Below are 26,982 nucleotides of genomic sequence, written 5' to 3' on the forward strand. Positions count from 1 at the left end.
ATAATAATAATAATAATAATAACACCAATAATAATAAAAAGAGAGTTGGAAGAGACCCTTTGGGCCATTGAGTCCAATCCCCTTCTGCCTTTGTGCACCGAAAGCACAAGCAAAGCACCCCTGACAGATGGCCACCCAGCCTCAATGTTAATAATAATAATAATAATAATAATAATAACAACAGTAATAACAACAGCAATAATAATAAAAAAGAGGGTTGGAAGAGACCCTTTGGGCCATTGAGTCCAATCCCCTTCTGCCTTTGTGCACCGAAAGCACAAGCAAAGCACCCCTGACAGATGGCCACCCAGCCTCAATGTTAATAAATAAATAATAATAATAATAATAACAACAACAGTAATAACAACAGCAATAATAATAAAAAAGAGGGTTGGAAGAGACCCTTTGGGCCATTGAGTCCAATCCCCTTCTGCCTTTGTGCACCGAAAGCACAAGCAAAGCACCCCTGACAGATGGCCACCCAGCCTCAATGTTAATAAATAATAATAATAATAATAACAACAACAGTAATAACAACAGCAATAATAATAAAAAAGAGGGTTGGAAGAGACCCTTTGGGCCATTGAGTCCAATCCCCTTCTGCCTTTGTGCACCGAAAGCACAAGCAAAACACCCCTGACAGATGGCCACCCAGCCTCAATGTTAATAAATAATAATAATAATAATAATAATAATAATAATAATAATAAAGAGGGTTGGAAGAGACCCCTTGGGCCATTTTGTCCAACCCTCTTCTGCCTCTGCGGACCAAAAGCACAAGCAAAGCACCCCTGACAGATGGCCACCCAGCCTTAATGTTATTAATAATAATAATAATAATAATAATAATAATAATAATAAAAAAGAGGGTTGGAAGAGACCCCTTGGGCCATTTTGTCCAACCCTCTTCTGCCTCTGCGGACCAAAAGCACAAGCAAAGCACCCCTGACAGATGGCCACCCAGCCTTAATGTTATTAATAATAATAATAATAATAATAATAATAATAATAATAATAATAATGGTTGTAAGAGAAGAAGAGAACCCTTGGGTCATTTAGTCCAACCCCCTTCAGCCCTTGTGCCATGGGGGCCGGATAAATGGCTTCGATGGTCCGCATCCGGCCCCCGGGCCTTAGTTTGGGGACCCCTGTTCTAGGTTCTATGGCAGGGTTCCCCAAACTAAGGCCCGGTGGCCGGATGCGGCCCTCCGAGGTCATTGACCTGGCCCCCATCCTCAGTTTTAGACTTCGTCTGAAATGACTTGAAGGCACACAACAACAACAATCCTACTTAACTTGACTATCTCATTGGGCAGAAGCAGGCCCACACTTCCCATTGAAATCCTGATAGGTTTATGTTGGTTAAAATTGTTTTTATTTTTAAATATTGTATTGTTCATTCATTTACTACCCTGTTTCCCCGAAAATAAGACATCCCCAGAAAATGAAACCTAGTAGAGGTTTTGCTGAATTGCTAAATATAAGGCCTCCCCCAAAAGTAAGACCTAGCAAAGTTTTTGTTTGGAAGCATGCCCGGCGCCCGCCAAAAACACCAGAACTTGCAGGATCGGTAAATGTACATACCAGTTGTACATGGAAATAATACATTAAAATGTTATATTATTTATATTTATACAGTAGTAACAAGAAATTCTTGACAGGAGTCATAGTTTGTCTGGTTTGGTTATGTTGGTTTGTGATGACAACTACTGTACAGTATATAATAAATGTTCCTTTTTTTGTTCAACAATAATGTTTTCTTCATGGAAAAATAAGACATCCCCTAAAATAAGACCTAGCACATCTTTGGGAGCAAAAAATAATATAAGACACTGTCTTATTTTCGGGGAAACACGGTAATATTGTGCTATGGTAATAATATAATATATTGTGTTGTCGAAGGCTTTCATGGCCGGGATGACAGGGTTGTTGTATGTCTTTCGGGCTGTGTAGCCATGTTCCAGAAGCATTCTCTCCTGACGTTTCGCCCACAATTATGGCAGGCATCCTCAGAGGTTGTGAGGTATGGATAAACTAAGTAAGGAAGGGAAAGAATATATATATCTGTGTAGAGTCTGGGGTGTGACAAGGGTCCTTTGTCACTGGGAGCCAGCATTAATGTTTAGGTTAATCACCCTAATCAGCATTGGAGGTGTTTTTGTCTCTTGCCTGGGGGCATCCTTTGTCAGTCAAACCCTCAGAGTTTTGGTTCCCATCTACTGTTTTGATTTTGGAGTTTTGTAATACTGGTAGCCAGATTTTGTTCATTTTCATGGTTTCTTCCTTTCTGTTGAAGTTGTCCACATGCTTGTGGATTTCAATGGCTTCTCTGTGTAGTCTGACATGATAGTTGTTGGAATGGTCCAGCATTTTTGTGTTCTCAAATAATATACTGTGTCCAGGCTGTGTATACATATAATATCGATAATAATATTACAATGTAATACAATATAAGATTTATTTATTTATTACAGTATTTCTACCCTGCCCTTCTCACCTAGTAGGGGACTCAGGGCGGCTAATAATAAAAATACAATGTAATAATACTGTATAATATAATAATATTAATTATATATTATATATTAAATGTAATATTACTAATAATAATATGGTATGTTGGTATAGTACAATATAGTAATATATAATGCTAATATTGGGCTATGCTAATAATATAATATATTGTATGTACATACAACTTGTAAGCCGCTCTGAGTCCTCTTCGGGGTGAGAGAGGGTTGAGTATAAATGTAGCAAATAAATAAAGAAATAAATGTTGTTGGGGTTTTTTTTGCACTACAAATAAGACATGTGCAGTGTGCATAGGAATTTGTTCATTTTTTTTTCAAATGATAATTTAGCCCCTCAATGATCTGAGGGACCATGAACCGGCCCTCCACTTTAAAAGTTTGTGGACCCCTGTTCTATGGCTTTGTGGAAGGGTCCTATTGTTGCACTACAGCTCTGAACACCTGTCCACCACAAACCACGCTCTGTCCAGGTAATCCTGTAAAGGTAAAGGTTTCCCCTAACGTTAAGTCCAGTCATGTCTGACTCTGTGGGTTGGTGCTCACCTCCATTTCTAAGCCAAAGAGCTTGTCCGTAGACACCTCCAAGGTCATAATAATAATAATAATAAACTAATACTGTGGGATATACTGTGGGTCTTCCGAATCCAGACTGACAAAGTTCTGGAACACAACACACCAGACATCACAGTTGTGGAAAAGAAAAAGGTTTGGATCATTGATGTTGCCATCCCAGGTGACAGTCGCATTGACTAAAAACAACAGGAAAAACTCAGCCGCTATCAGGACCTCAAGACTGAACTTCAAAGACTCTGGCAGATACCAGTGCAGGTGGTCCTGGTGGTGATGGGCACACTGGGTGCCGTGCCAAAAGATCTCAGCCGGCATTTGGAAACAATAGACATTGACAAAATTACGATCTGTCAACTGCAAAAGGTCACCCTACTGGGATCTGTGCGCATCATCCGAAAATACATCACACAGTCCTAGACACTTGGGAAGTGTTCGACTTGTGATTTTGTGATATGAAATCCAGCATGTTCAGTCTGAATTTGTTTGAGCATAGTCTTTCAAGGGATATCTTATAGAGCAGGCATGGGCAAACTTCGGCCCTCCAGGTGTTTTGGACTTGTTCAGCATGTTCAGCAACATCAATGATCCAAACCTTTTTCTTTTCCACAACTGTGATGTCTGGTTTGTTGTGTTCCAGAACTTTCTCAGTCTGGATTCAGAAGTCCCACAGTATCTTTGCGTGTTCATTTTCCACAACCTTTGTGATCCCATCAGTTCTTTACTGCAGGAAGCTGGTACTTGAGGCATAAGTTCCAATGAATTATTCCACAACCTTTTAGGTTTGTGATCCCACCAGTTCTTTACTGCAGGGAGGTGGTACTTGAGGCATAAGTTCCAATGAATAATAATAATAATTATTATTATTATTATTATCAACACAACGACGTTGTATGGCACAGCAAACAAGATAGATATGCTGGATTTCGTTTCGCAAAACCACAAGTCGAACACTTCCCAAGTGTCTAGGACTGTGTGATGTATTTTCTGATGATGCGTGCAGATCCCAGTAGGGTGGCCTTTTGCAGTTGGCAGATGGTGATTTTGTCAATGTCTATTGTTTCCAAATGCCGGCTGAGATCTTTTGGCACAGCACCCAGTGTGCCCATCACCACCGGGACCACCTGTACTGGTTTCTGCCAGAGTCTTTGAAGTTCAATCTTGAGGTCCTGATAGCGGCTGAGTTTTTCCTGTTGTTTTTCGTCAATGCAACTGTCACCTGGGATGGCAACATCAATGATCCAAACCTTGTTCTTTTCCACAACTGTGATGTCTGGTGTGTTGTGTTCCAGAACTTTGTCAGTCTGGATTCGGAAGTCCCACAGTATCTTTGCGTGCTCATTTTCCAATACTTTTGCAGGTTTGTGATCCCACCAGTTCTTTACTGCTGGAAGGTTGTACTTGAGGCATAAGTTCCAATGAATCATTTGGGCCACATAGTTGTGCCTCTGTTTGTAGTCTGTCTGTGCGATTTTCTTACAGCAGCTGAGGATATGATCAATGGTATTATTATTATTATTATTATTATTATTATTATTATTATTATTATTATTATTATTGTGTTTTATATAGCTCATTACATTGTTTAGAATAGACAGCTGTGTTTATCCAATAGGGGAAAAGAAAGGGCCTGAGGCTGTTAGGAATGGTGGGAGTTGCAGTCCAAAACACCTGGAGGGAGGGCCCAAGTTGGCCCATGCCTAAACTAGTTCCTTAATAATAGTCGGGTGCTTCTGGAGTTTTTAGATCTTTGGTTACGCTAAGCCCCATCCCAAAACCCAAAGAGCCCGGCGCGCCTGCGCAGACACGGCCATTGTGAGCCAGTCGGTGGCTAGTGCGCCTGCGCCAGTACTGAAGAGGCGGAGGGATCACAATGGCGGCCGCGGGCGGCCCTGAGGCACCGTCAGCAGCGGCGGGGCCTGAAGCGGGAGCGGCCTCCTCCTCGTCGTCCTCGGCCTCGTCGTCGCCGGTGGTGGTGCAGCGGGAGCCGGTGTACAACTGGCAGGCCACGAAGCGGTCGCTGCGGGAGCGCTTCGCCTTCCTCTTCGCCAACGAGCTGCTCAGCGACGTGCGCTTCGTGGTGGGCAAAGCAGGGCCGCGAGGAGGGGGAGGGGGCCCGGTGGGGGCGCCCGGCCCGGCCCAGCAGCGCATCCCCGCCCACCGCTTCGTCCTGGCCGCCGGCAGCGCCGTCTTCGACGCCATGTTCAACGGGGGGATGGCCACCACCTCCGCCGAGATCGAGCTGCCCGACGTCGAGCCCGCCGCCTTCCTCGCCCTCCTCAGGTCCGAAGCCTTTGCATAGGCCGCAGAAGATAGATCTAGCCCAGGCATGGGCCTACTTCAGCCTTCCCTCCAGGTGTTAGGAATTGTGGGAGTTGAAGTCCAAAACACCTGCAGGGAGGGCCCAAGTTGGCCCATCCCTGAGCTAGATCTGTCTATATCCGTGGTTCCCAATCTTTTCTTTAACCAGGGAACACTTTCCAACATTAATATCAAAAGGCTTATGAATCTGTTCTTGGTCAACGTTTATTTATTTATTTATTTCCAATATTTCTATCCCGCCCTTCTCACCCGAAAGGACTCAGTACAATTGGCAACAATTCAATGCTGACACATCATTAAAACAAACAGCATATAAAGTCTATACAAATAGTTAAATACAGTATAAAATATAAAACATATATATGTGTCTGTGTGTGTGTATATATATATATATATATACACACACACAATATAATTTACAATAATATATAATAATTATAACATATTGTATATACATATAATATTCATAATATTATATTGTAATGCGATATAATACTAATACAGTAGAGTCTCACTTATCCAAGCCTCGCTTATCCAAGCCTCTGGATTATCCAAGCCATTTTGGTAGTCAATGTTTTCAATATATCATGATATTTTGGTGCTAAATTCGTAAATACAGTAATTATAACATAACATTACCATGTATTGAACTACTTTTTCTGTCAATTTGTTGTATGACATGATGTTTTGGTGCTTAATTTGTAATATCATAACCTAATTTGATGTTTAATAGGCTTTTCCTTAATCCCTCCTTATTATCCAAGATATTCGCTCATCCAAGCTTCTGCTGGCCCATTTGGCTTGGATAAGTGAGACTCTACTGTAATACAATATAATAATATTAATTATGTATTATATTTTACATGTAATATTACTAACAATATTGCAATATATTGATACAGTACAATATAATAACTTATTACCAGTATTGTACTATGCTAATATAATATTGTATGTAAATTTAATTTGTAAGCCGCTTTGAGTCCCCTTCGAAGTGAGAAGGGCGGCATATAAATTTAGCAAATAAATAAATAAATAAATATGGTTAAAATCCGTTCATCCAATATCCTCGTGCTTTATCCATACATCAGTCTGGGTCGTCTTTGTCGTTTATTCGTTAAAAGCCTGAGCACATAGCCATGTTTTTAAGGCTTTTCTAAAACTCGAAAGGGTTGGGGCTTGCCGTATATCTTTGGGGAGGATGTTCCACAGCCAGGGAGCCACCACCGAGAAGGCCCTGTCCCTCGTTCCCACCAGCCGCGCTTGTGAGGCAGGCGGGACCGAGAGCAGGGCCTCACCAGATGACCTTGGGGATCTTCGATTTAGATTTAGATTCGATTTAATTATTGGTTTTTTTGGGGTGCTGATTTAGAAAATTGCACTGGATAGACCACATCAGGTCTAGATACGGTTTTCTGTGGATGAGCAGATGGCGACTACTGGATGGCATATGTTCTGTATCAGAAACTAGAGCTGATGTGGTCCATCCAATGCAATTTTCTCAATCAGCACCCCAAAAAATCCAAATATGTCCGCTGCCTCACCATTGTTTCTGCGGATAATAACACAGCCCAACCCAAAAAAAAAATCTTTGTGTCTTTGTTTTTAGGCCTGTTCCTGGGGTTAATTGGGGTGCTGATTCAGAAAACTATTGGATAGACCACATCAGCTCAAGTTTTTGATACAGAACATATGCCACCCAGTAGTCACCATCTTCTTGCCTACAGACAGCCATATTTAATAATCTAGAGCTAGGAGTTGTAGGCCAAAACACCTGAGACCCCACAGGTTGATAATCTCTATATGAGTGGGTTGTTGACTTAAATGAGAAGGAATGCTCTTTGTGGGAATGAGGTGCTCAGTTTTGCTATTTACATAAAAATGGCATAGTTAAGATCTGATAACCTTCCTAATTTTACCTTATTTGATTTCTAGGTTTTTGTACTCAGATGAAGTTCAGATTGGTCCTGAAACAGTGATGACCACTCTGTATACAGCTAAGAAGTATGCTGTCCCAGCTCTTGAAGCCCATTGTGTAGAATTTCTCACTAAGCACCTCCGGGCAGACAATGCTTTTATGCTACTTACTCAGGTAATTGTTCTTGTGCTGACTTGTTGCAGATACAGAGGTGTCCTTGGCCATCTAAATTGAAATATAACCTGCTGAAGTTTAATACTAAAATATAACAGAGAAATTGTGGATAATGCCAGGAAAATTGAAAATATCACACAACCTTTAAAATGTAAATGGCTTCTTTTTTAAATAGATGACACTTGCTAAACTTGGACTATTAAATGGGGGGGGCACAGATACTCTCCACAAAGATTATCTCAATTTGCTAAATGAGCCATAGCTTTCAGGCCTTTCTGCTGCCTGTACATATGTGACTTTATCAATTACCTTCAGTTTAGATCAAATCATACTGTATAGTAAACCATCTGTCATGTTTCTGAAAAAAGCTTGCAACTTCATATTCAAACTTCGGGTTAAGTGGGAATCCTGAATAGCAATGCTGCCAACATGAATAAAGGTTAAGGAGCATTCATGGAGGAATTTTTTATATGTAGAATTACTTCATGTTAAAAACACTGGCATGAACTTGATCTTATGTCAGTAAAACCAATGTTCATTATGGTTGTTGAAACAGGCTTTATTAGCTGTCAGGTCAACACTGTACAATACTGAATTAGCCCATCAATTTTAATCTATTTTTATAGGCTCGTTTATTTGATGAACCACAGCTGGCTAGTCTCTGTCTTGACACAATAGACAAAAGTACAATAGATGCAATAAGTGCAGAAGGTTTCACAGATATAGATATAGGTAAGTAGCCCATAACATTATTACTTTTGAGGGGCAAGTGCAGGGATTGGGAAGCCATGACCTTCCAGATGTTGAGATATGATCGTCATGTTTAAATATTTGAAAGGCTGTCATAAGGAAGGGGGAGCAAGCTTGTTTTCTCCTGCCCTGGGGACTAGGACTTAATGGAGCCATGGGTTCAAATTACAGGAAAAGAGATTCCACCTGAACATTTGGAAGAACTTACTATGAAAGCTGTTCAACAGTGGAACTCTTTGCCTCGGAGTCTAGTGGAAGCTCCTTCCTTGGAGACTTTTGAACAGAGGCTGGATTTATCACCCTGGATTTGACTAAATGTTTGGCTAATATTATTTCTTTCAGTTGTCCTTGTACATGTCCTTGTAGGTTTTTCAATTAACATGTTAGCTGAATAACCATTTTAGAAGAGACTAATTATTAATAGGTTTTGCAGTTGATCTAATGCGGTGTTTCTCAACCTTTGGGTCTCCAGGTGTTTTAGCCTTCAACTCCCAGAAATCCTAACAGCTAGTAAACTGGCTGGGATTTCTGGGAGTTGTGGGCCAAAACACCTGGGGACCCATAGGTTGTGAACCACTGATCTAATGCATATACTGTATTACTCACTCAGTGAGAATAGTTTTCATTGAACTGAACACTGGATAAATTTGTGTATAAGTCTCTTAGTGAATTTCAAACTTAGTTACCAAATGGCAGTTACATAAAAATAGTTCTGAATAATAACTAAAATAGCAGTTCTTAATCACTTATTTGCATGTAACACCCACAAATATTATTTTATTGATAAATAGTTCAGATGTTGCCTTTATAGTGAAAGGAAAAGAAGTTAACACCAGTTCAACTGAAATCTAACCTCCCTTTGGGTCAGACACATAGTAAACGTATGGAGAAATTAAAAATTCCTTTAAATTGCAAGTTACTGCATGGAGTTTTTCCCCTTTTCAGATACTTTGTGTGCAGTATTAGAGAGAGACACGCTCAGTATACGTGAGAGCAGACTTTTTGGAGCAGTTGTTCGCTGGGCCGAAGCAGAATGCCAAAGGCAGCAGTTAGCAGTCACATCTACAAATAAGCAGAAAGTTCTTGGCAAAGCCCTGTCCTTAATCCGTTTTCCACTGATGACAATTGAGGAATTTGCAGCAGGTGAGCTGAAGATTGGCATTACTGGTGTTAAAAAATGGGAAGTTTGTGTTTCACTCTTGGAAGCAGTGGCCAAAGTGTGGAAAGGAAAGCTGTTTATTAAATGTAACCAATGTATTTGTTTAGCATTATGTTCATTGATGGCGTTTAAGAAGACACAAAATAATTACAGCACTTTTTGAGTCTTTCTGAAGGAACCTGGCCTTTCTTCAATACTACAGTGTTCTTGCGGTCTGATCTTATTTGTGCATGTTTAATTGAAAATAGAGTTCATTGCTTCTAGCATGTATTTGTAAGACTTCAGCCTTGTTGTGTATTATGTATATGTCAAATAAAATAGTGGATTTAGCGCTGTGGTTTTAAAAATTCACTACAGTAGTCTTCCCCGTTGAGATTTGAATATTACTATAACACATTTATCCATTTCAGATAAGGTCTAAGTTGTCAGAAATGACAAGCATCCCCATACTTTTACAAACACTTGTATTTTTAACTCATGCCTTGTTTGCCATCAAAAATGAGAAGAGATGGCTTATTGTATCATTGCTTACAAGAAAAGATTATCTCCTACAATAACTATTGAGATGTCAGTTAACTTACCAGAGAAGATCTAAGTCATTGTCTAGAGGTAGGCTGTTTAATTAGACATGTTTGCCATCATACACTCGGGTACCATTTAAATCTGACTTGTTTCTGAGTGGATTGCACTGAAAAATTTAGTCATGCCACAGATTAAAAACTGGAGAAATAAAGAAAAGCAGCTGACTTCAAGTTTATTGTTATTATCAATTATTATATCTGTGTTAAATAACAGTGCTTAGCTATTGAAGTATATGAGTTTTTAAAAATAATACTTAAATTTTATTGTATGTTAATTTATATTCATTTAATTTTATATGTTGTGTCTTGACATTCCACATTTAACATGATGTATTCTAGTTGAAAACCATATGTAAAAATCTATAAAACTGAACTGATTTGATCTATTTAATAGTTCAATTTGTTAAATGATATATGTCTATGGGCACATTACGCAATCTTGTTAAACTAGTATAATTGTTTTTTCATCTTGTTCAATCTTTTTGCAATTATAAACTTGGCAGCATACATACATATTTATGGACCATTTGGTATGAAAAACATTTCATCATTAAAGATAAAATCCTAGTTGCCTGTAGTGTTAGTAGTTCTCAAATCTATTCTATGTGGTCTGTTAGAAATCTGTTTAACAAACCTGTGAATAGCCCAGCTTTATCATAAAACTTGTTCGATTCAGTGCTTATATTCTTTAAAGAATATTGCTTGTTAACACAAATTAACAGTAAATGTAATCCTCAAACTACTTATCTTGGATTATTGAAATTTATAACCGTTTAAAACATGATTTCTTAATGGTTTTCTCTTGAAGGTTGTAGGGTTTTGTCCTCTTTTACTATCCAGGTAAATTAATTGAACAACTGCAGTCTAGCAGTGGTGTGAATGGACGTGAGTAGGCCTGTAACTAACAGTTACTTCAGAAACATTTCTCAGTTGGCTGCATAGTACAGAATACGCTCAGCTCAGTTGCATTGCCTTTCTTTCCAGGTCCTGCTCAATCTGGAATTTTGTCAGATCGGGAAGTAGTAAATCTCTTTCTGCATTTTACAGTCAACCCTAAGCCTAGAGTTGACTATATTGACCGACCAAGATGCTGTCTTCGCGGAAAGGAATGCAGCATCAATAGATTCCAACAAGTGGAGAGTCGTTGGGGTTACAGTGGAACGAGTGACCGGATCAGGTATATTGGCCACTCATTTTCAGAGGAAACAATGTGATTTGCCTGACACAGGCGGGAGAACCTTTCCAAACTCTGTGTCTAGTTAGTAATTTAGTAGTTGGCCACAAGATCTGTTTGCTTTATTTTTTTTTTTAATTTTATACTGGCCTAGGTTTTAAACTGGAATTTCAGAGCAGCAGACAATGAAAAGACATTATAATCAATCTATACTATCACCCTTCAAAAGTGACAGTGGAATCATACTACTAAAGAGAAAAAAACTGGTCAAATCATGGAGCTTTTCACTCGCAAAGAATCTCTTTTGCTTCATGATATGCTGAAGAAGAAACATACCATGCTTATTCTGTTATGGCCACAGACTTATGTTCTTCATGCAAATTAAAAGAACATTAGGAAATTGCTTGGCATCAAACGGATAACTGATTACCTTTAGCAATTAAAGCAAGGGATTTTCTCGTGACTCTGGATAACGAAGAAAATTAAGTTCCCTCTTAGAGATGGCTGCCTAGAATATAATGTCTTCTTCTAAATACCAAATTTGGTGTGATTTCTAGTCTGACCACACACACACACAAGACTGCAATAAGTTTTAGCCTGAACCTTTCAGCAAATTTGGGTACTGTGTTTTGTTTCGCTTTCCTCTAAAATGCACTTTTGTGAACAGCATTGGCTCGATTATTATGTTAAGGTTGGCATCCCAAGCATTTTCTTTCAAAGGACAGGACCAGCTGGCAAATTTCAAGTGTTTTAGGAAAATTACTGGCCTGTCTCGTATGGAATTTTTTTGTCTTGCATGGAACCAAGTTTGAAGCAAAATTTAAAGCGAATAGATACAATCTTTTGCTACATTGAAATCATAAGCAAAATCATTGCATCAACAAAAGCGATGCTGGATACGTTTTTCAATATAAATAACAAAGTCCTGTTTGTCAGAATTGTAATGTGAACTGGCCTGGACTTTTCTGGTGGGAGAGGGTTTGAAATGGGCAGTTGTGCTGAGGTGACTTTGGATTCTTGTGTTTGTCCATCAGCCTTCTTCTGGAAATCTTGTATAGTTAGAAGCTGTTTAGAAGATATTCCCTTGGGTAAATTTCACTTGACAACATTTTGGTATATATTCTCATAAGAATGTAAAGAAACAAATTATGAATTAAGGAAAGATAGGTTTCTTTTTAGAAAATCATTTACCATTTTCTCTTCAAAAGAATGTACTCAGTTCTGTTCTTTTCCTTCTTTCAAGGTTCACAGTCAATAGAAGAATTTCAATTGTGGGATTTGGATTATATGGGTCTATTCATGGACCCACCGATTACCAAGTTAATATTCAGGTAACATTGTTATCTAAGTATTTAATGAGTGTCACAGTTCATTTAACTGACTTGTCCAAGGATGTTCTGCTCAGTGTGCATCATTTAGAAATGATATAGCAGTAGGATGCTGAAGCCAGTCTTCCTCTGTCATCATTCTGTGGAACAGGTGTTTCAGTCAGAATTGCCTTCAGATTCTGTAACATGTTAAGGTTGTCAAGAACACTGAGGCCTTTACCCCTTTATTTCACTACTTTTCTACCAGATGTGAGGTACACTACCACTAAACTTAAGGACCTCTACAAAGCTCACTGCAGTCACACCAAGAGTGAAGGCTTTCTTTCATCCCCACTTCATCCACCAATGGAAGGAGTTTCTTCAGGCCCATCTGTGTTACTATTGATTATGGTTCCCTCATAGATACCCTCAAGGTTCCTATGCAGGATATTGTAAACTTTTCTCCAATCTGAACATCGTATCTCTCTCGCCTCTGCCGCAAGGTGCTACAGACACCTATCTCTTCCAGCAGGCCCTTCCGGTCAATTTTAACTTGTGAATTTTAATTTGTATTTGTATTTTAATAGTATTTTGTTTTATCTTGCTGTTTTAACCATGTTGTATTCTGCCTTGAGCCACAATGTCAATATTATTATTAATATTATACCAATCCTACAGACCTGTTGTTCTTGGATGCAAAAAATGTATGATACAAAAACAATCATAACAGAAGTTCAACAAAACATATTAATAATTTGATACATTTAAAATAAATATTTCCCTCCCATTCTTTTACACCAGTGGTTCTCAACCTGTGGGTCCCCAGATGTTTTGGCCTACAACTCCCAGAAATCCCAGCCAGTTTACCAGCTGTTAGGATTTCTGGGGATTGAAGGCCAAAACATCTGGGGACCCACAGGTTGAGAACTAGCTAGCTCAGGTTCTTGCACACAACTCACTAATCTCTAAACTGGAGTGACTGTCTCAGCCCAAATCTTCATCCATTCACTTCACACTGGACTCTGTTTTAGTATATCTGCCTTATTTGAATCCCTTCCCACATTCCACCAATCACCATTCACCATATTGGGAGAAAGGCAGGGCAAAGGGAATGCGAAGCAAATACTGTACATAAATTCCAGTATTCCATCCCTTATCTTAGTATTATAATATCTAATACATGAAGCAACATTTTTTCATTAAAAATACATGACATCAAAAATATCACAGATCTTTACTCTCCTAACTGCCTATTAAAACTAACAACTTTCTGGGATTTCTGGAATGTTTTGTGCCTGAGAGAAGTACCTAGGCCATGGAAATGTCATTGTGTATATGAAATACTTTTTAGTCTCTGAGTGTTAAAGTATCATACAGGTTCTGAATAAAGACAGTGATGTAGGTATACAGGTTTTTTAGGCAAAAATAAGCCTATGAGCCTCTCAGTAAAATACTTAGGAAATAATTTCTTAAAAGACAAATGGCAGGTATCATGTGATGCTTTGTCTTTCACTACAGATCATCGAATATGAGAAAAACCAAACACTAGGACAAAATGACACTGGATTTAGTTGTGATGGTACAGCCAATACCTTCAGGGTTATGTTCAAAGAACCCATTGAGATTCTGCCCACCGTGTGCTATACTGCTTGTGCAACTTTAAAAGTGAGCCATTTTCATTTGATTTCTGTGTAAAGGTGTATTTATAATTCAGCAGTGGTATCACTGATATCGAGATATGTCTGCTGTATATATTTCTAAGTGATAATTTGTTGCTGTAGACATGCTACAGCCAGAGGGCACCTGAAGTTTGCTCATTCACATGCAAAATAATTGGAAGTACACACTGCAGTTTTCAATATTTATCCTACCACTTTTATTTTGATTTTATAATCTACTTTAGTATTTGTTTTATTCTGTTGCTGTTGTTTTTATTTTTTCATTTTTATGTTTTTTAACAGACTTAGAGAACATGGTTTAATGGATATGAATGAATTTTATTACAGTCTCAGACTAGGGTTAATTGATGTTTTACAAGTGCTGTCATTCAATCCAAACAATCTAATTTCTGTTGTTTGTTTTTAGGGCCCAGATTCTCATTATGGCACCAAAGGACTGAAGAAAGTAATCCACGAATCTCCTGCTTCAAGCAAAACCTGCTTTTTCTTTTTTAGTTCGCCGGGTAACAACAACGGTACATCGATAGAAGATGGACAGATACCAGAAATAATATTTTATACGTAATTTCCAGTAACTGAAATAAAGAAAGAGATGGATTGACTTTGATAAGAAAGGACCAATGGGAGAGTGGAATGCTGTGAATCTTGTAAATACAATGATCTCAGATGTGCTATCGAAACTGAAGTATTGTACGTGGAAGGTACTAAAAAAAGTATTCACTTTTCCAGTTGCAGGTTGCAGCCAAACTATTCTTATCTGTACATAAATATTTACTTGATCACTTTAAATGTACTACCCTTGACTTGGAAGATGGAACAGAGCATTTGTCTTTTCCTCCCTGAAATATCCTTGCTGCAGATGGTATATCATCTGTGGATTAGAATGACTGTGTACTTGTAAACCGAACTTGCATTTTTTTTTCTTTTTTTTAAAAAAAACACTAAATTTACAATGAAATTATGAAGACAAGCAGACTTAAGATGGATACGAATTACATCTGTAATTGTACTTGATACAGTGTACATAAACCTAACCAGTTTTGTTGTGTACTGGAAAAATGTTACGCGGAAAGCAGCTGTATGAAGCTATTCTTGAAATATAAAGTGAAGAGTGGAAGAAATGTTGTGTACTTCTGGATGCTGTTGTGAAAAATCAATCTGAAATACTATAGCTCGACTGGGTCAAAAGAGCTGCCAAGGTTTGAGGGCAGATACGAAAATCATTCTCATACTTATTTATATTTATCATGGCATATGATTCATTGTATGGAAAAATACTAGTTGGGATTAATGTTTATAGTTGTATAGAAAAATACTAGTTGGGATTAATGTTTATAGTTACAGTAGCCTTTTTGCTAATTGGGTATTTTGGTCACGTTCCAATGAATAACAGGTCCGAAAAGACATGGCTTCATCCCACGGCAAACTAGCATTGCTTATCATGGTGCATCTACACTGTGGAATTAATGCAGCTTCAGTCCACTTTAACTGCCATGGCTCAAAGCTATAGAATCATGGAAGTTGTCATTTGACAAGGTCCACGGGCTTCTTTGCCAAATAGTGCAGGTGCCTCATCAAACTGCAAATCCCAGGACTTTGGGTGCATCTACACTAGAATTAATATAGTTTGACTCCATTTTAGCTGCTATGGCTTCATGGGAGTGGTAGTTTTTCAAGGGTTGCTGTGAGTTTTCCGGGCATGTTCCAGAAGCATTCTCTCCTGACGTTTCGCCCACATCTGTGACAGGCATTCTCAGAGGTTATGAGGTCAGTTGAAAACTAGGCAAGTGGGGTTTATATATCTGTGGAATAATGTCCAGGGTGAGAGAAAGAACTCTTGTCTTACTTAGTTTCTCCATGGACCTCACAACCTCTGAGGATGCCTGCCATAGATGTGGGCGAAACGTCAGGAGAGAATACTTCTGGAACATGGCCACGCAGCCCGAAAGACATACAACAACCCCGTGATCCCTGCCATGAAAGCCTTCGACAACACATAGAACTCTTGTCTGTTTGAAGCAAGTGTGAACGTTGCAATTGGCCACCTTGATTAGCACTGAATAGCCTTGCACTGCTTCCTGCCTGGGGGAATCCTTTGTTGGGAGGTGATTAGCTGGCCCTGGTTGTTTCATATCTGGAACTCCCCTGTTTTCTGTAGGTTGTTCTTTATTCACTGAGTTTTTCAAGGTCTTGAGCCTTCCCTTTCAACTGCTTCTAAGCACTCAAAAGGCTTGGTGTTGTGCTTGGCCACGCCCACCAAGAAACCTGACCAATCACGGCGCCGAATGCAAATAGAGGCAGGCTGAGGGAAACAAAGGCCTAACCTCGCGGGATGTAAAGTCCCCTGTATGAGAACAGCCGTTTAGATGCCTAGTTTGATCCATCCTGCTTTCCGTCGTTGTTTTCGTTCGGCGGCGGCGATGCCCCGGAAGGTCAGTCCTGGGCGGGAAAGGTTGTTCTATCATTATTAGTATAACAACATGTACAGTATTCTTTACTCTAAATCAGGTCTTGGCAAGCTTAGGCCCTCCAGGTGTTTTGGACTGCAACTCCCAGCATTCCTAACAGCCTCAGGCCTTTTCCTTTTCCCCCTCAGCCGCTTAAGCGGCTGAGGGGGAAAAGGAAGAGGCCTGAGGCTGTTAGGAATGCTGGGAGTTGCAGTCCAAAACACCTGGAGGGCCTAAGCTTGCCCAGGCCTGCTCAAAATGTGTCTAGATCCGGAGTGCCAATACTCTATTCTGCCTTGGTCAGACCACACCTGGAATACTATGTCCAATTCTGGGCACCACAATTGAAGGGAGATCTTGACAAGCTGGAAAGTGTCCAGAGGAGGGTGACTAAAAGGATCAAGGGTCTGGAGAACAAGCGACTTAAAGCACTGGGCATGTTTAGCCTGCAAAGGAGAAGGCTGAGAGGAGACACAATAATAATGATGATGATAATAATAAGGAAACCGACGAAACCATAGATCATATCCTCAGCTGCTGTAAGAAAATCGCACAGACAGACTACAAACAGAGGCCCAACCATGTGGCCCAAATGATTCATTGGAACTTATGCCTCAAGTACCACCTGCCAGCAGTAAAGAACTGGTGGGATCACAAACCTGCAAAAGTATTGGAGAATGAGCACGCAAAGATACTGTGTGAGTTTTTCCTGTTGTTTTTCGTCACAGACAGACTACAAACAGAGGCACATCTATGTGGCCCAAATGATTCATTGGAACTTATGCCTCAAGTACCACCTCCCAGCAGTAAAGAACTGGTGGGATCACAAACTTGCAAAAGTATTGGAAAATGAGCACGCAAAGATACTGTGGGACCTCCGAATCCAGACTGACAAAGTTCTGGAACACAACACACCAGACATCACAGTTGTGGAAAGGAAAAAGTTTTGGATCATTGATGTCACCATCTCAGGTGACAGTCGCATTGACGAAAAACAACAGGAAAAACTCAGCCGCTATCAGGACCTCAAGATTGAACTGCAAAGACTCTGGCAGAAACCAGTGCAGGTGGTTCCGGTGGAGATCGGCACATTGGGTGCTGTGCCAAAAGATCTCAGCCAGCATTTGGAAACAATAGACATTGACAAAATCACAATCTGCCAACTGCAAAAGGCCACCCTACTGGGATCTGCACGCATCATCCGAAAATACATCACACAGTCCTAGACACTTGGGAAGTGTTCGACTTGTGATTTTGTGATACGAAATCCAGCATATCTATCTTGTTCGCTGTGTCATAATAAAATAAAATAATAATAATAATTTTCTTGTATTCCTCCCCATCTCCTCAGAGGGGCTCGGGGCAACTCACGTGGGGACCAAGCCCAAAATGCACCACAAAATACAACAAGGTACATTTAAAGCATATAAAATCAAAGGCATATAAAATACAATAAAAACATACAATAACCAATAGCCTTCAAGGCGCAGTGAGCATAATCAAGATTGGAGGTAAGGCAGTAAGATTTATTTATGTGCAATATCGTGCAACCTCTGAGCTGGGCCAGAATAAAGTGGAATAGCTGGGTATAGGTGGAGGTGAAAGAACATGATGAGGGCCATGGATAAATATGTGAGGGGAAGTCATAGGAAAGAGGGAGCAAGCTTGTTTTCATATTTATAAATGGCCCACATCATGTCTCCTCTCAGCCTTCTCTTCAGGCTAAACATGCCCAGCTCTTTCAGCCACTCCTCATAGGGCTTGTTCTCCAGACCCTTGATCCTTTTAGTCACCTTCCTCTGGATACATTCCAGCTTGTCAACATCTCCCTTCAATTGTGCTGCCCAGAACTGGACACAGTGTGATTCCAGGTGTGGTTTGACCAAAGCAGAATGAAGAAGTAGCATGACTTCCCTGGATCTAGACACTTTACTCCAAGTAAATACATTTTGAGCAGGCCTGGGCAAACTGCCATGGGGACTAGGACATGGAATAACGACTTCAAACAACAGGAAAGAAAAGATATTCCACCTGAGCATTAGGAAATACTTCCTCACTGTGAGATCTGTTCAGCAGTGGAACACTCTTTCTGGAGTGTGGTGGAGGCTCCATCTTTGGAGGCTTTGGAACAGAAGCTAGATGTCCATCTGTCGGGGGGCTTTCAATGCGATTTTCCTGCTTCCTGACAGGGGGTTGGACTGGATGGCCCACAAGTTATCTTTTAACTCTAAGAGAAAGAAAGGGAGGAAAGAGATGAAAGAAAGGAAAAGATGAAGGAAAGAAGACAAGAGGGAAGAGCTGTATGAGAGAAAGGGAGGATGGAAAGAAAGAAAGAGCCCACTCTAGCCTGAGCATTGCCATGGAGACATTGACAGGTAGGCCTTCTCAGAGCTGGAGAAGGGGAAAAAACAAGGGGACCCACACCTGGGGACCCACTAGTCGAGAACCACTGCTCTCAGGTTTACAAACTTTTTTAAATGACTTTTATAGTCCCTCTTTCAGCTTGTGCCTTCCTCCATATATTTCAGTTTTCTATCAATCTATCAGTTACATTTGAAAAATACATTATTTTGAAACTATTTCAAAAACCCTTTGAGCCTGAAATCAGTGGTGTGTCTTTTAAAGCTGTTGTTCAGTTGTCTCTCCTTTTTGGAGTGATAACACTGATTTCTGTTTTTGCTTTAAGGGTAAGGCACAGAATAAGGACATAGCAAGCCCTTCTGTTCCTTCAGGCCCCGTGGCAAGCGATAAAAGTGGTTCTGTTACTATCGCTGTCCATGCCAAACCAGGATCTAAACAAAATGCTGTGACAGGTATGTTGGAAATATGCTGCACAAAGTGATTTTTTTGAAATGCTGAAGAGTGTATGTTGGAAAATATGTGCTTATTTCCAGCAGAGACAGATAACTAGGTTTTCAGCATTAGCTGCCTCTTCCTAAATTGTGTTGGTTTAAAAAATGATCTAGCCTTTATTTAATCACTAACTGGTTTTCATGGGTAGCCAAGAATGAGTGGACAAGCAGGAAGAAGAAAGTGATCTCTCCATTTCTGTTTACTAGTCCTCTTGCTTTGTTTGTTGTCAGCTTTGTTAGCTGCCCCAAGTCCCTGCTGGGAGATGGTGGCAGGGTAGAAAAATAAAGTTACAGTAGAGTCTCACTTATCCAAGCTAAATGGGCCAGCAGAAGCTTGGATAAGCAAATATCTTGGATTTTTTTTTTGTCAGGAGCAACCGGAGTTGCTTCTGGAGTGAGAGAATTGGCCATCTGCAAGGACATTGCCCAGGGGACGCCCGGGTGTTTTGATGTTTTACCATCCTTGTGGGAGGGTTCTCTCATGTCCCCGCATGGAGCTGGAGCTGATAGAGGGAGCTCATCCGCACTCTCCCAGGGTGGGATTCGAACCTGGCAGCCTTCAGGTCAGCAACCTAACCTTCAAATCACAAGGCTTTTATCCCCTAGGCCACCGGAGGCTCCAATATCTTGGATAATAAAGAGGAATTAAGGAAAAGCCTATTACACATCAAATTAGGTTATGATTTTACAAATTAAGCCCCAAAACATCATATTATACAACAAATTTGACAGAAAAAGTAGTTCAATACGCAGTAATGTTATGTTGTAATTACTGTATTTATGAATTTAGCACCAAAATATCATGATATATTGAAAACATTGACTACAAAAACGGCTTGGATAATCCAGAGGCTTGGATAAGTGCGACTCTACTGTACTTACTTACTTTGTTCTGTGTCTAAAGGAGGCTAGTGTTGTGCATTTCCACGCTTCTTGCAGAAGAGGGGGCTTCTGCTCTGTGATCAGGTTAAATAAACATGCAGACCACACGTTTCTTGTAAAGCTAGTAAAAATGCAGTCTAGTATGTTTGAGGGCTTATTTACACAGCTAATCTAGTAATACGATTGCCAATACTGGGCCCATATGTTACACTCAGCTCATCCATCTCAATCCTTGAGTGATAAGGCCTGTAGCCCTCAAGAAATGGGGAAACTATAGCTGTGCCATCAGGAGAGAAAAAAGTACTATTTTTTGTACAATAACATCCACATCAGAAATGTATACTAAAACATTTGGTCTTTAAAAGCATTATAAAGTTGTAGAACATGAACCACAATTTAAAATTAATATAGCTTCAGCATAATGAGAAGACCTTTGCTTCAGACCAGAATGATATTAACACTCTCAACCAGAACTGTACCTGTCCCAGAGCAGAGTGTGTTGAGAATGTCACTTTAGGTTTCATAATCTGTAGAAAGATGTTACTGGAACATGTGCTTGAAGTTATCAGAGCATGATGAGTAAGTGAAGCCAGACTTCAGATGCGGTGGTTCCAAACTATAAACAGCTTTAAAAGTTCTGATTCTAGTTGTTTGAGTTCCGGTCAGTTAAGAGTCTATGTATTATGTATATGAAGGTCTTAAATAGTTTTTCAAAATCAACTCTTTATGGCTTGAGTTTAACAAAAAGCACCAGGCGAGCTTCATATGTATATCGTACTAAAACATTTGTTATAGATCTGAGTGCAGAAGCAGTGGGCATAGCCATTGCTGCACCTCCGTCCGACGGGGAGGCCAACGCAGAGCTGTGCCGCTACCTCTCAAAGGTCCTTGAAGTGAAGAAGAGTGAGGTTGTATTAGAGAAGGTACAGTGTTAATAGCATGATTTGTTGGTAAATTTGGTAATGGATTTTGAGATTTTTTTTTCCTCTTGCTGATCAATGGAGAGGGTTAGTTTGACACCTTCCAGTATATCAGTATGAGTAGTAGCGATACACATATTAACTCAGCTGTAATATTAATTAGAAGTAGAAGATTCTTATTCATTTGCCTTACAGATAGTTTTTATATTTTATTTAATTAATTGATTGATTTGACTTGATTTTTTTCCCACTCCTCTCCCAATATGAGTCCCAAATGCCTGTCTAACCTTGGGAACTGAAGGAGAATGTCCGTAAGAGAGTTAATCTCAGGCCCCGTCTACACTACCATATAATCCAGTTCAAAACAGATAATTTGGATTTTATATGGCAGTGTAGATAGGGACTCAGTTAGTCAAAGGAGCAGAGACTGCCGTAAGGTCGCCTTTTATGAACGTAGGTCTCCATTGCCTTGTGTCAATGTTCTAACCACTACAACATGCGTTCTGATCCAATTACACTCCTACCTATGTCACAAATAATATGCTTTCAGAATTACCAATTATCAGGACGTGTTGATAAGGAAAATCCTCTTCTCTCTTGAAACAGGGTGGCAGATCTCGAGAAAAATTAGTGAAGATTCTGGCACCACTGACACCTGAGGAAGTTTTACAGAAACTGAGAAAAGAAGTTGCTGGTTGAAGCAAAAAACGAGAAAAGTCTTAGTGAACTTGTTTACTGGGAGTAAAGGACAAATGAGGGCATTGCACAGAAATACAGAAAAATAGATGGCAGGGAACCTTTATTTTTGTAGACAGCTGCAAAGATTGATTTAATGCACAACTAAAGATGTGGATTCCGGCATACCGCAAAGCAAAGTATAAATGCCATAATGTCATTTGAGAATATCTCCAAGAGATTGAGACTCGAACGCTACTTTCATCTGTAGCAATAAAAAAATGGTTTCATAACTTGGATCTTTGTTTTAGATCACCCAGATAGTGTTTTAACATTGTTTTCCTTTACAAGGGTAAAAAAGAGCAGAGATCAAACTCAGTTCACGGTACAGAAATGCCAAAGGAATAATGACTACTACAAAACTGCAGGCCACATGGAATCTGAAAAATGTTCAAGACCACCTCAGTTAACCAATATTTACCATTGATGGTAATAATATTGCTTCAGTGTGTATCAGTTTCATAATACTGAATTTTAAATTTTGTTTGTGTAAACTAGACCAACAATAGAAATGTCAAAAATTGGCCAGTTGTATTTTTTAAATCATAATTGGGAAATGCCCAGATATTCTAGTCTGGGGTTTCTTTGGGTTTAAGGGGTCTTAAATGGAAAAGCAACCACTTGTGGAGTTTTCAGAGGTGGAAATAAAAAACATTTACGGGTTAGGTTAGAATAAATGCTGCATCATCAGCTTGGGAGATACATAGTCCACACTTTGCATTCTTTTGTTTTTTGTGATTGTTTTTAAATCCTCAATTCATCTTAAATAGCTGCATTCCTGTCACTTTTCTTGCCTAATTAAAGGGCTTCTGTTATTCTCTCAAATGCAGCCTCTCTTTCTGATTCAGTTTCTTCCTCTCAACCCATGTTTGGCTCAAAACCCATCCTACATGTCATTCATTCTCAGTGCTCTACACTTGGTTAGTATGCTGTCTCACAATCATTGTAGGAATAGCCAAATATAGATGTGATCAGTAGATAAGGAGGAAGGGGAACCATCTGGAGATTTTTTGTCACCTATCTTTCCTAACAATCTTTCTTTCACTGAAGGTCTTCCTGGCAATGCGCATATTTTGCTAGCTATATGCACAGATGTCTATTATATACAGCAAAACGGGGAAAAAGGAAAAGTATGGTATATAATATACTATAAAGTAAGTTATAGTTCTATATTTCCTCAAGTGATATAATCACTTATATATTATGATTGTAGTATCGGTTTATATATTCCAACTGTACAGATAAGTACATATTTCAATGTCCAATTTTAACAAATATAATCCTGATAATATTCTCAAGGTTTGTAATACTCTTCTTCAAAATCGATCATTCAAAGTAAATCAAAGTTCCATGTCAATAGTAACTCATTCAAAGTAAATCAAAGTTCCATGTCAATAGCAACAACTGGTCTCCCAGAGATTTTTTTTGCCACCTATCCTTCCTAACAATCTTTCTTTCACTGAAGGTTTTCCTGGCAATGTGCATATTTTGCATGGGCCTTTGTCATATCCCTTTTAACCAGAAGCCTGGCTTGTTTTGCTATTTAGAACAGGTATGGGATTTTATGACTCCTTGCAGCATTTGCCGTTTAACAGAGTGCACTCTTTTGCTACTTCTAATGCTTCTGACAGCTCAGAGTCCCAAGTATATTCCAGGTCTTAGCAGCTCAAGATGCTCAAAGGGGAGTTGTAAGCAAAGCTGCCAGAAGGCTTTTCTTTCCCAAAAGCTACTCCTTGATGGTCTTTAATGTAAAAACAAGCACAGCATCATCCTGACCCTGATAATTTGAAGCTCTTTCATTTTCCTCTAGAAATCCATTATGTGCCTGCTGCTCAGTGAAAGGCATCAGCAGTTGTGCATCACATGGGGCTTGTTCAGTACATTTGATTCAGCTAGTTTCTACATTTAATCAGGATGCTCCACTGTTGGCCAAATCACCTCTCTGCCCAAATTGGGTTACTACCCCAGTGAAGCTTATTTCAGGCTCAAGGGCGCATTAAAACGTCTAGACTCTGCTCTTAGAAACTAGATTACTTCTGCAAACTGAGTCTGGAGCCACATGTAATTTTGCCTGAGCCTTTGCCAAATTTTCAAGAGCAGTAACATTTTTCAAATGGCTATGGTTATTGCCATCTTGCATCTTTCCTTTTTGGAGGGAGGGACAACAGTGTGTAAGGCCCCAACCTGGCCTGAATGCAAATTACCTTCTTCATTCAAACCAATAACTTTGCCAAACTACTTCTAGTTCATACCTAGCGGCTCACCACTAAAATCAGCATGTTTGGCAATAAAGTAAAAAGTCCCTTAATGCAAAATACAGTAGAGTCTCACTTATCCAACGTAAACGGGCCGGCAGAAAGTTGGATAAGCGAATATGTTGGATAACAAGGAGAGATTAAGGAGAAGCCTATTAAATATCAAATTAGGTTATGATTTTACAAATTAAGCACCAAAACATCATGTTATACTACACATTTGATAGAAAAAGTCATTCAGTACGCAGTAATGTTACGTTGTAATTACTGTATTTACGAATTTAGCACCAAAATATCACGATGTATTGAAAACATTGACTTCAAAAATGCGTTGGATAATCCAGAATGTTGGATAATCGAGTGTTGGATAAGTGAGACTCTACTGTATATGCACACTGAATCAACATTCAGTAATTGATTCAATAAATCCGTTCTAGTTGGAATACCAACATACTTCCTCAGTGGTGCTCCCCATTCCATGGCAGCCCTTTAAAAACACCCAAATATATCTGTGGCTGCTTTTGAAAGCACTTTCTTATTTTATCAGACTTGTACTTCCAACAATATTGTGGTATTTTCTGTTAAGTATTTGTCACTTGGAGCCCCAGTGGCGAAGTGCGTTAAAGCACTGAGCTGGAGACCGAAAGGTCCCAGGTTCAAACCGCGGGAGCGGCCGCTGTTAGCTCCAGCTCCTGCCAACCTAGCAGTTCGAAAACATGCCAATGTGAGTAGATCAATAGGTACCGCTTCGGCGGGAAGGTAAGGGCGTTCCATGCAGTCATGCCGGCCACATGACCTTGGAGGTGTCTATGGACAACGCCGGCTCTTCGGCTTAGAAATGGAGATGAGCACCAACCCCCAGAGTCAGACATGACTGGACTTAACGTCAGGGGAAACCTTTACCTACCTTTTATTTGTCACTTAATTTTATGTTACCTATCTAAAAAAAAATCACACTGAAAATGCTTTTTATAAACTGACACAAAATCTTACTGCAAACCTTCTCAAGAAGAATAAAAGGTCTCAGAAGCATTTTAAGGAAATAATACTGCTAAAATGATCTCTACAAAGGCCCATCTATGATGAAAATAGATTTTTGCAGCAAAAAAAAGTTACATCTTCAGTCTTAAATCACTGTCTGGAGACTTGAGCAGCCCTGGAGAATATGTGTTCCTCTAACTGACAATTAGGAGCTGATGGGAATGGTTCTGTCTTGGGCATTTTCCTGAGGCTCGTTGCTGGCTCCTAGTTATTGTAGCTTTATAGTGGTTCTCATTAAAACAGCTGCTTTGCAGCATTGCTCTTGAAGACAACAAATCTTCAGTGTTCAGTGCCAGTGTTGTTTGGATTGCTTGTAACCCGTGGGGAAAACAACAGGACAAATGTCATAATGGCCTGCTTTATGTAACGTAAGAGGATGTTGAGGTGGTGTTTTTGCCTGTGCAGGGACCATCTCTTTTTAAGGCAGCCTTATAAATAAGCCTGCAAAAAATGACTAGCCTTCAGTTTATTTTATTTTACTGTGCTGCTAAGAGACTAGAGACCATTGTGGAAGTAGGGCATATCCTTCAGGGCTTGTATTTCTTGAGCCTGATGAGAAGAGCAAGGTAGCTGTTATGAGTCCCCTATAGAGACAGATATTTAGAGCAGCAAGATACGTGAATGTATCCGTACCCTTAAAAAAAACAGGCCATGAAAACCCTGCTGAGTTTAAATTAGGTTCTACAGAATTCTCCACCGCTCTCAGTTCTCTGAGCTCATAACAGTCCTGGTTGCCTCATTGGAAGTAATTTTACAGCATTTGTGAGATGTCACTGTGTCTGTATCCTACCAAGGGGATAGTTGCAAAGTACATGATCAGAGCACATTTAAATGTCTCCTGACAGCTGGCTTTCAGCTGAAATACTTGTGTCAGAATAAGAAAGAGGGAATCTGTGATGGAGATAATGTTATCCTTGAATTCTATTGCCAGTGAAGATATGAATGGAAATTATCACATATGTGCATCCCCCCACCTTTCTTTTATTTTTTTATTTATTTTATAGACCCACAGGTATGCCTTCTCAGTATTATACTTAGCATTTTATTGACTACATCAGCTGCGTAACTATCCCTTCCTGATGACTTTGTCATATTTTGCACTTTGGCCCAGATCCGTGAATTCAACTCATGTTTTTAACACTTTATTTTGTACGTTGACCTTTTATGATTGTTTTTATCGATGTTGATGTTTTATTGTTAAGTAATTTGCTTTTGCTTTTATATTGTTGTGTCTGGGCAAGGCCCCATGTAAGCCGCCCCGAGTCCCTTCGGGGAGATGGGGCGGGGTATAAGAATAAAGTTGTTGTTGTTGTTATTATTATTATTTTAGCAAGCAGTAACCCTAATTGCTTCCTTTTGGTAAACTGGAAATGTTCTGCAAATCATCTATCTTTCTCTCTGTTTATCTAGGTTTATATCCTACATTTCTTCTCAACAGGACTCAAATTGGAATCTCTCTCCCCTCCCCCCCCCCAAAAAAAGTGTTGAAGTATAATTTTTATCTAAAAAATAAGCAAACAAGCATGTTGCAATACCTATTAAGACCTCATGGCCTCTATACATATGGACAGACAGTTTGTGGGATGGAAGATCCTATTAGAGTGATTTGGAGAACGTAAGCATCTAATCCCTTCTGTACACCCAGAGACATCTGTCTCGGGGGGGAAATCCTGAGAAATCCTCCAGCAAAA

At 39.6% G+C, this 26,982-nt stretch overlaps 2 protein-coding genes across 3 annotated transcripts; both read left to right on the top strand.

Moving 5' to 3' along the window:
* The first annotated feature begins 4,910 nt into the window (after window positions 1-4,910).
* Window positions 4,911-15,280, top strand: btbd1 (BTB domain containing 1). Of its 2 annotated transcripts, none has more exons than XM_062963223.1 (8): window positions 4,911-5,378; window positions 7,353-7,509; window positions 8,136-8,241; window positions 9,205-9,402; window positions 11,047-11,176; window positions 12,417-12,504; window positions 13,999-14,145; window positions 14,566-15,280. In XM_062963223.1, the coding sequence occupies exons 1-8, from the start codon at window positions 4,969-4,971 to the stop codon at window positions 14,722-14,724; spliced, it is 1,395 nt and encodes a 464-aa protein (XP_062819293.1). In that variant the 5' UTR covers window positions 4,911-4,968; the 3' UTR covers window positions 14,725-15,280. The 2 variants fall into 2 exon arrangements, with proteins under 2 accessions (XP_062819293.1, XP_003229246.3); XM_003229198.4 differs by having other exon boundaries at window positions 4,913-5,378; window positions 10,984-11,176.
* A 1,181-nt stretch (window positions 15,281-16,461) lies between these two features.
* Window positions 16,462-26,620, top strand: cunh15orf40 (chromosome unknown C15orf40 homolog). Its single transcript, XM_062963226.1, has 4 exons — window positions 16,462-16,591; window positions 19,293-19,419; window positions 21,136-21,263; window positions 21,867-26,620. Exons 1-4 carry the CDS (start codon window positions 16,526-16,528, stop codon window positions 21,957-21,959), a joined length of 414 nt encoding a protein of 137 aa, XP_062819296.1. The 5' UTR covers window positions 16,462-16,525; the 3' UTR covers window positions 21,960-26,620.
* Window positions 26,621-26,982: the final 362 nt, after the last annotated feature.

This window comes from Anolis carolinensis, unplaced genomic scaffold, assembly GCF_035594765.1.
Source record: "Anolis carolinensis isolate JA03-04 unplaced genomic scaffold, rAnoCar3.1.pri scaffold_11, whole genome shotgun sequence".
Classification (NCBI taxonomy): domain Eukaryota; kingdom Metazoa; phylum Chordata; class Lepidosauria; order Squamata; family Dactyloidae; genus Anolis; species Anolis carolinensis.